Source organism: Harpia harpyja, chromosome 2, assembly GCF_026419915.1.
Source record: "Harpia harpyja isolate bHarHar1 chromosome 2, bHarHar1 primary haplotype, whole genome shotgun sequence".
Classification (NCBI taxonomy): Eukaryota; Metazoa; Chordata; class Aves; order Accipitriformes; family Accipitridae; genus Harpia; species Harpia harpyja.
This window is the reverse complement of record NC_068941.1, coordinates 82642956-82652506: the sequence shown is the minus strand read 5'-3', so window position 1 is coordinate 82652506 and position 9551 is coordinate 82642956. Positions and strand designations below refer to the sequence as shown.

Below are 9551 nucleotides of genomic sequence, written 5' to 3'. Positions count from 1 at the left end.
GATGCGGAGAGGCGGGACCCGCAGCCGGCCCCGCGGGGAAGGGTTTTGGGGAGGGTGCGTCCCCTCTCTTTGCTCCCCAAAATCGCTCCGGAAAACGCAGGTTTCTTAAAATTGCCCCTGCGAAGGCAGTCGTCAGGTTTCTGGGCTGAAAGTTTAAAAAAAAAAACAAAACAACCAACCAACCCGACAAAGACACAAATAAAAAAATCCAAACTCACCAAAAACTAGTGGAAAGAGAGAGCTCTTCCCCGGCGTGGACTTTGGGATCACGCAGGGAGTGTGGAAACGGGATAAAAGCGTCCCTTCGGCATGGGGCTAGAAGCTGGTGTTATAGCTGTAGCCAGCCCGGGATGGTCAAAGCAGTTGCAGGCTTTTTCTTTGAAATTAAGCAAAAAATGCAATAAGGATTATACAAGACCGACTTTGATACTAGTTCAAAAGTAATCAGCGGAAAGGCGATGGAAAGATTATTTTTTAAAGTGGCGGAATCTAAATGAAAGAGCCGATTTATTAAATTTACATAAATCCAAAATATCGGACTCGCCGTCTACGGAAACCCAGGAGAGGTCTCAGATTCTCTACGAGAGAAAAAAGACGAGGGTTTTGGTTTTGGTTTGGGGTTGGTTTTGGTTTTTTTTTTTTTCCTTAATATTGCCCAACGGCAATCGGCAAAGCCAATTAAGAAAATGCAAACAAGGGAACTAAGAAGGGATATACCCTCTCTCGTACAAGAACAATAAAGTTTATTTGCGTATAAGAAATACGCTCTCAGAGTAAACGGAACGAAAAAAGGATGAGGGAAGACATCCCTCGAAACGCCTCAGGAGCCAGGCGTTTTCCAGAGGAAACTTGTCCTACAAAAATTCCGCCGAAAACCAGGGACTCGCCACCACGGGAAGCCGCCGTTTCCTTAAAGTTTATTGATTGATTTAAAGTGTTTAGCAAACAAAGTGCTTTCTGTATCATCTCTTGCTCATTACTCCCATACCTTATACATTAATTATAAAGTTAAAACTTTTTTTTTTTTTGTAACAACCAGAAATATACAGAAATGATTAACGTAAAAAACCAACCCCGCGCCCCAGCAGCCGCCCCTTCCCCGCGTGTCCGCAGCGGCTCGTCCAGGTTCGGGGTTCGTTGAAGAGTGACGTATGTAAAAAAACACCCTTCGTCACCGTGAGGTCACGGGAGGGAGCGGCGCGTCGTTGCCTCAGCAATGTCGAGGGACAGGACCGATAGTTCTCTGTTTTACCCTGAGAGTCAAATGGGTACGTAATCTTTTTTTTTTTTTTTTTTTTCAAAAGTCTTTTACGAGTGGCCAGACCAGAATAAAACTGAAGGCAAAAGCCAAACCAAAAATAATGAAAATAACCAAACCCACATAGCAACGGGGGACGGTGAAAATAAAAATACAGGTAACGATGATTTACATCTACTTGTATGTACACGGGGGAGGGAGGTTTTCTTCTTCTTCTTCTTATTCCTCCTCCTCCTCCCCCTCGGAAGCGCAGTCCGGACACATCCCGTATAAAAAGGGTCGTAGAAACGATGGCGGGCGGGGGGGCGACGGGAGCCCCTGTCCCTCCCTGTCCCCCCCCCCGGTGCCGCTGCCAGGCGGTTGTTGCTTCCACCCTTCGGGGGAAGGCAAGCGGCGGGGCGACCGGTGGCCCAGGCGGGCGTCCCCGGCGGGGTGCAGCGGGAAGGGGCCGAGGAGGAGGAGGAGGAGGAGGAGGAGGAAGGGGCGTCGGGCTTATAGGTGCGGGGTGTAGAAAGCCGGAGCGCCGTAAGTCTGCGAGCCCAGGACGAAGGGCGAGAGGACGGCGGGGCTGGGCAGGAAGGGCAGCTGGGCTGCGCAGACCAGCCCGCCGGCGGGGTGCCCGGCGTAGCTGCCGGGGCCGTGCATGGAGAGCGGGTTGCCCATGGGCGGCGAGTGGCTGAGGGGGCTGAGCCCCCCCGGCAGAGCCCCGCCGCCCAGCCCGCCCCCCGCCCCGCCGCCCCCGCCCCCGCCGCCGGTGGGCGCGCTGGTGTCGGCGCCCGGGTTCTGCTTCTTCCACTTGGTGCGGCGGTTCTGGAACCAGATCTTCACCTGCGTCTCGGTGAGGCTGAGCGAGAGGGCCAGGTTGAGGCGCTCGCACACCGACAGGTACCGGGTGGACTTGAACTTGTTCTCCAGCGCCACCAGCTGCTCGTAGGTGAAAGCTGTCCGCGCCCGCCGGGGCTTCCCCGACTTGGAGTCCGAGCCCGTCCGCTTCCTCTTGGGCTTGGCCTGCTGGCCCTGCTGCCCGGCCACCGGAGCCGGCGGCGGGGGCGGCGGCGGAGGGGGCGGCGGCGGCGGCGGCGGGGGGGGGGCTGCGGCGGGAGGTGGGACGCCGCCGGCCTCGGCCGCCTCGGCGTGGAGGTGGCCCGGCTCGGGCTCGCCGGGGACCGCCGAGCTGCTGCCGGTGCTGCCCGTGCTGGTGCTCTCCTCGCTGCACAGCTCCTCGTCGTCCGGCGGCTCGCTGTCGGGGCTGCGGCTCGGCCGGCTGCTGTAGTCGAGGTCGCACTCTTCGGCCTTGTAGAGCTCGCCGTCCTCTGCGGACAACCGACAGCCGCCGTTAGGCCTCGCCGACCCCGGACCCCCCCCTGTATGTGCGTGTGTGTCCCCCTCCCGGTCCCGACGGGGTGAGCGAGCAGCGAGGAGGAACCGGCCCCGCGGGGCTCGGATCGACCCGCCTGCCGCCGCCACCCCCGCTGCCGTAGGGAGAGGGGTGCTGGGGGAGCGGGACCCTCTGCCCTGCCCGGCTCCCCCGGGACCCTCCGCCCGCGGAGAGGGGGGGGGGGGGGATGCGGCTGGTCCGTGCCCCCCGCCGAGTGCGCGGCCGGCCGCTCGGCCGACGGCTGCTGCGCTGCGCCGGGGATGGGTTGGGGGGACAAGGTGAGGAGCTGCTCAGAAACGGCCGGGATGGGGGTCGGAGCAGCCGCCGAGACCGTCCCGGGGGGGGGGGGGGGGGGGCTGCCGGGAAAGGGCCGTCCAGCCCGGGGAGGCCTTGCCAGCGCTGCCCCTTCGCAGCTCCCCGTCTTCGGTAGGAGCCGGCACCGAGACGTGGCCAGGGCAGGGGATGCACATCCCGCACCCACACCCCCACCCCCCCCTTTCCCACCGCCGGCAGTGCGCCCACAAACACTCAGGGGCCGGACAGGCCTTTGGGAAGGCAGTGGGGGGGGGTCCCCCGCCGTCCCCGCCCGGGCCGAGCCAGCCCGGTTTTGGCAGCGGGCAGCAAAGATGTCACATCGCTTTTAACGGTTTTAGCGGCGGAAATCTCCGCATCGATGGGAGATCCGCTGGTTTTTTTCGCTCTGGCGTTTTTAACCCTTTCTCCGCCTGGTTTGACCTCTTGTCACTTCCCGAGATGGAAGTATTAAAGTGGAGTAAATACTTGTATTGATTAGCAGAGCAGATACAAACTTAATTAAACTCATTTTGTGTAATGTACAAACTAGTTAACGGTCATTTAATTTATTTGGGTTTATATTACGCTCCAATTAACGGGTCTCCATCGGAGAACAGGGTAATTATCCGATATTTAAGGCTATTGGACTTCTGCTGACGGTTCTGTCATTACGAAGCCTGAAAGCAAATCGCATTTTCCAGAGAGCCGGCTCCTCCTGACCCCGATCGGGGGCTCGGACTCCTCCGGGGGGCAAATCCTCTCCGCGGTCCCCCGCCGCGGGGACGGGGATCGTGGGAGGCACCGGGGCCAGGTCGGGGAGGGGGGCAGAGGCCCACAAATACCCTCTTTTTCAGCCGGTGCTTCCAGCCACTCCTAAACTTCCCTCCGCTCGCAGCTGCAACGGGGGTGCAGCTCCGGGACCCCCCTAAACCCGGGCTCCTTTAACTTGCTCAACCGGGATATGCAAAGAGAAAGTGAATCGCTCATCTGTCACCCTTAGCCCGTGCGTACTTTTTTCTTCCTCAAAAATCTGAACGCGCTGTTGCACCCCAAACTTGGTCCATACCCTAACGCCGGACACCCTAAAGCCCGTATACGAGATTAGGGGTGTTTTCGAAAAGTGCGGTTTGTTCGACGAGCTGATTTCGGCTAACGTCGGATAGGGCCGGCTCGTTAGGAGAAAAAGGGGCAGAGAACTTCATTGGAATCCTCTTCACCAGGAAAACATCCCTTGATAACTGGGGGTTCCTCAAGAGTCCTTTCCAGCTCTCTGTTCAAACCGGCGCGCAGAAAAAGCGGGTGACGGCCGCCGTACACCCCTGTGAACCTGGTGATATTTTCCCCAATCTGACAGTGCGTGCGGACGAGCATCCTGCAACCTGTAGGATCTGTTATAAATTGCAGCGCGTAATTTTTTTTTTGCAACAACAATTTATAGATTGCGTAGATACGCCTGCGGGGCAGATCTGGGGACTGAGCGCAAGGCCAGCGCACATCGCTTTCGCACGTACTGGTCAGGGGACGCGTCGTTGGTATTTTAGAGTTTATTTTTTCCAGTAAACTCTAGAAAATCCCAGCCGCGGCTCAGCTAAAATTGTCTTTAAATAGAAAAAAGCAGCGCGAATACAACTGGCGAAGGAGATTGACGCTGGAGTCGCGACTTGGTTTCTGCAAGACGTTAAATGTTAATTTAATACGGAGTTTTAACCGTTATTTTTAACATTAAATGAGTTACATCAACATTAACGAGCGGTGTGCGACAAGCGCTGTCTTCACTCGGTTTGCCAGAAAGCCTTTGCATTTTCCGGGTGTTGGTACTTCTCTGGCCAGAGCCACTTTTCGGAACACTTCTCCTAAATTAAACCACGGCTTGAGCTAATATTAATTACGATGGGGAAAGGGAGGAATTAAATTTCGTGATTTTTCGAGCAGTCCCAGATCTGTTGCCGTACCATTAAGGCGGTAGGACCGAAGGGCTAAATGTGCCAAGTGTCCGGGGAACTTGTCAGCAGGGGAAGCAAACCTTTTCGTGATGCCTCCAAATATATTTATTTTTAGAGCAGTGATAGAGTCGCATTTCTCTCCTTGTCTGGAGATAAAAGTGTGAGATTAGCGATAGGCTGACCTCGTCAGTCTTTCTGATCGCCCAGATCTATTTAGTATGACAAAAGTCAGATGAGTTTAGACGAATAATTACCCCAGCTACGCGCTGCTTTTAAAAAAATCTCCTTTGAATTCTATTAATGTCCCGTTCCTGCTTTTGCTTTTGAGATGAAAAATGCGTAAAAGGCTGGGGCTGGAGCAGATTCCAGACCTTTTTCGCTGCCTAATTTTAATGGAAAGAGTCGTGCTATGGCGGGATTAGAAAGCTCTGAGTCCTCCTCTCCCGCCCCAGACACGGAGAAATTATTTTTCCCTCGCGAGAAGTTTATGCCCCGCCGCTGGCCGCCCCTTCTCTCCCCTCTCAGGACACAGAAGAGCTGTAGATATTTTTCACAACTACCGTCTTTTCCTGGAAACCCTCCGCTGTCCCCAGAGTCGCGGTGTTTAGAGGTGAGAAAGTTGGGATATTTGGACCCAGAAAGAAAAAGCAATCTAGAGCCTGGGTCGAATGCAATTCCCGATCAATAGCGAGCCCTAATAAGTGTAATAGGTTTTAATCGAGTAATTATCCGAATTTTGACCCTATAATTTAGATGTTAGGGAAGAGTTTGCAAGGTGCTTGAAAGAGATATGCACAATTCGATAATAGGATATCGATCGAGGCAGTCCTACATGCCACTCTGGGGCGATTTCCCCCATTATCCAGCCTCTTTACGCTGCTAAGCACATTTTACCTTAAATGTAATCGAAGGAATTTAATTGTTTTTCCAGAGATAACCAGCATTTTGTCACAATTAGTCTGATTTGTCCTAAAAAAGCCAAGGGGAGAGAGAAAATTGAATCTGTCGCCCAGAGCAACTGGCGGCAGGCTGCGGGGGGGGGGGGGGGGGGGGAAGCGGGTCTGGAGGCTGGGGAGAAGATACATAAAAGTCATAAATGCCTGGGGAGAGCCAGGCGAGGTGGGGGTACGGAGGGAGGCTTTCGCATCCCCGGCCCTCCGAAGCCCCAGTTCCAGGAGCCGCTTCCAAGTTTGCCGGAGCTCACACCCCCGGGCTGCCTCTTCCCGGCAGGAGGAAGAGGATGGCGGGACGTGTCCCCATCCCAGCCGGCCCGGCACCCCCGGGACTGATCCTGCCGCTCCCGGGGGATGCACAGGTCGAAGAGCCCGGGACAAGCGGGGCTGAGCGCAGGGAGCGGAGCCCCGCCGGTGCCGGTGCCGGGCCCGGGGCGGGCGGGGGGGGGGACGCCGCCAGCCCCGGCCTGTCCGGGGGTGACGGGCCCGTCCCCCCCCTCCCTGCCGTCCCCCAACCTAACACCGTTTTCCACCTCTTTACATCTAGCTCCCGGGGCTGCCCGCGGGGGAAGGACGGTCTTTCCAAGCACGCATTCCTCGGGGAGCCGGGTGCAGCCCCCCTCCTCCCTCCCCATCCCGGGGGTGGGGGTCTCCCCCCCCCAGACCTACTTACTGATCAGGTCCGCGGACTTCTTGCACGTGTCGAAATCTTCGGCGAGCGCCTTTTGCTGGGCCAGCTCCGTCCCTGAGTCCTCGGGCTTATCCTCCGCCCCCAGCGGGAACTCGGAGCCCACGGATTTGTACAAGACCGCGCACTGCCGCCGTTTGCTGTTGAATTTGTTAGGGTCCAGGATGTCGAGGACGGAGAAGGAGGTGGTTCTGTGCACCATGGGCAGCGCGGCCACTGCCCCCTCTTGTCCGGGGGTGTTGCTCTGGTTGTCCCCTTGCCTGTCCCGATTTCCAGGGCAGGAGAAAAGGGGCAGCTCGCCGCCGGCCGACAGCCGCTGCTCCCCATGGCTGTCCATGCCTTCCCCGTGCAAGCCGCAGGGCTCCCCGCCGATGCCAGCCGCGGCTGCGGGGGCTGTCACCGCCGCGGCTGCCGCTGCCGGGATGGAGATGTCACCGACCTTGTCTCTGCTCACATTCATGACTCTTTGCAGAGCCCCTCTCCGTTGCAACTTCTCCCCCCCCCCGCCTTGCTCTCTCCCCCCCCCCCCCTTCCTCCGGCGAAGTTGAGCTGGAAACTCCTCCCCGGCCCCCGCTCCGGCTCAGGGGCGAGCCGCTGCCTTCAGCTCCCCGGGGCTGCGCTGGGTCCAGCCGGCCGGGAGCCTCCGGGGGAGGCAGGGAGTCACAAGGTGATGCTCGGCTCAGAGCCTCCGCTCAGCTGCTCCTTCTTCCTTCTCATCATCCTCACCAGGCTGCCCAGGCGCTCCTGGCCCCCCCCTCCGCCGCCCCCCCACCCCCGCACACATACACACAGAGGCAAGGCTGTATCTTATTTATGCATTCATATTTAGCACTGGATTGTAATTGGCTACAAATTAATCCCTCGCCCATAATAGTCTGTAATCTTCATCACTGGAGGAGAGACACGGTGAAAGTGTGTGCCGGGGGGAGGGGGGCAGAGAGGGAGAGAGCGAATGAAGGATGGTGTTGGCTGTGATATACTTGGCTGTCAGCTCTGTTTCAGCACACCTCCACTCATCTGGAAAGCATCTAAATAGCCTTATTTGGAGAAGTGGGAGGGGATGACGCTTTCTTTTAAATAATTGCGGGATCAATATAAAAAAGATATTATACGCAGAAAATGGGAACTTAAGGTCTTCCATCCCTAATAGTGGACTTAGATGATCAAAAGGGGATTATGTGTGTGTGTGTGTGTGGGCTCAGAGGTGTCAGCCCCCAGCACCTGTTTCCCTTCCCTGCTGGTTTTATTAAATTAGAACAAAAGGAGAAAATTATGGACAGAGGTTTAGTGGTTGGAGTGGGGCTTGTGTTCGCGGATACACACGCGCTTCTCTCTCTCTCTCCCTTAGCTAATTAATTAAAATTAAATATCAAATGTAAGTGCCAGGAAAGTGCTGGAAGAAAATTAATACGTTTAAACGGCACAAGACAAAACACGACGATCAATAAATTCTGAGTAACTGGGAGAAAAGGTCTGTTCCCTCCCGTGCAGGAGTAAAGCAATAACCAGACCCAACTTCCACTTTCGAAAAAAATACTCTCTTATTAAAAGTGGTTTTAATTATGGAAAATTAAGAGATAGGAATAAAAGTTATCTGCCAATTATAAAACCCCGAATTTCTTCCCCTACCTAATTTCCTTCCCTGTCGTGTATAGCCGTGTGTGCTTTGATCATATCAATTTCATTCTTGTTTTGGACGCTTCAGTCGCTACTCAGTTTGAATTAGCTGCCAGGAAAAAAAAAAGGGGGGGGGTGGTAGGAAAATAGAGAAAGCATAAAAGGAAAATTAGATTTTTTTTGTCTTTGAGGCTGGTGACACATACAAGGACAGGTCCTTTGCAATTACCGCGGGCAATGATCCTTTAGAAAGCAGAAATTAAAAGTTGGGAGAAATAATGGGTAAAACAATCAGCTTGTAATTTTGGTAGGGCTTGGACATGATTAGTCCATCAGCGGGCTGGGCCCAGGGGAGTCCCGCTGAGCGGGAGCCCACAACAGCCCCCGCTCATATATTATACACCAGCCCTTAGATTTTAATCAGACACCACAACAGTGTCCTTTCCCTTTTATGACTTTATTATGCTTTATCTTTAAATTATAAATCACCTCCTGGGTTGAAATGGTATGTATAATCTCTGATCATGTGTAGGTAATTACCTCTCCCCCTTTCCCTGACCTTACCGACGGGGCTGCCACGAACACACGGCGAGAGCGAAGTTTTAATCTGCATGTCCACGCACTTACACAAACACACACCCATCTGTTTGTTTGGGTGCTAGCAGCTCCCCTTTCCCTCCTTCTCCTCCTCCGGCCGTGCCTCCGATCTTATCTCTTCTTTCGGATAAATTTGCCTCCCGTTACTTCTGCCCGCGGTTCGGCGATATTATTTATGAAAAGTAGGTGGTAGTTTAGGTAGATGCCAATGACTTGGCTTCATCAGATTTGCTGCGGTAGTCGCCTGCATTTCCACCTTTTTCGAAGAAAATGCGAGTTTTGGGGGGTGGGGACGGTAGGGATATTTTTTATTCCCCGGGTCAGTACATCTTAGAAAAAAATGTATCCTAATTCTAATTAAATCTCTGTGCCCGGTTGCCCGGGCAGGGACAGTCCCCAAGCGTGCGGAGTCCATGAGCGGCTAAATGAGCACAAATTCCCGGGGTTGCGCCGGGGGTTTGGAGGAGAAGGAGCCACATCCCCAGGGAGCACCCCCAAACCAAGACACCTCCTGGTCACCCCGACGTGCTCGCAGGCACCACCGGCCCCATGGGCACCGAGACACCCCCCCCCCACACACACACACCCGGGGGGAGGGGGGCAGAGTTGGGGGACACAGCAGTTCTACTGGGGAGGCAATACCGGGCCCCATCCCGACGGGACCCCCAGCCCGCCCGGCGCTTTTGTTTGTTGGCGGTTTAAAGCGAGTGTTATAAAGATGTTCTATTGCTCCTAATCACAATTGATTGTCAATTAGAGCCTCATTTGTGCAATCTCCATCCATCTGCCATCTCTGGTTATCTGTTCACCAGAAAGTTAGCGC

The 9551-nt window shown here is 55.1% G+C and overlaps 1 protein-coding gene across 1 annotated transcript; it reads right to left on the bottom strand.

Moving 5' to 3' along the window:
• Window positions 1-1750: 1750 nt before the first annotated feature.
• On the bottom strand, window positions 1751-6974 carry NKX1-1 (NK1 homeobox 1). Its single transcript, XM_052781021.1, has 3 exons — window positions 6500-6974; window positions 2378-2571; window positions 1751-2278 (listed from the first exon to the last, which is right to left on the bottom strand). Exons 1-3 carry the CDS (start codon window positions 6972-6974, stop codon window positions 1751-1753), a joined length of 1197 nt encoding a protein of 398 aa, XP_052636981.1.
• Between the last annotated feature and the right edge of the window lie 2577 nt (window positions 6975-9551).

Coding starts and splice junctions, on each gene's coding strand:
- NKX1-1 (XM_052781021.1), bottom strand. CDS start 6,974: ATGAATGTGAGCAGAGACAAGGTCGGTGACATCTCCATCCCGGCAGCG. Junction 2,572..6,499: donor GAAGTCCGCGGACCTGATCA/GTAAGTAGGTCT, acceptor GGTTGTCCGCAG/AGGACGGCGAGCTCTACAAG. Junction 2,279..2,377: donor TCCACGCCGAGGCGGCCGAG/GCCGGCGGCGTC, acceptor GTGGCCGGGCAG/CAGGGCCAGCAGGCCAAGCC.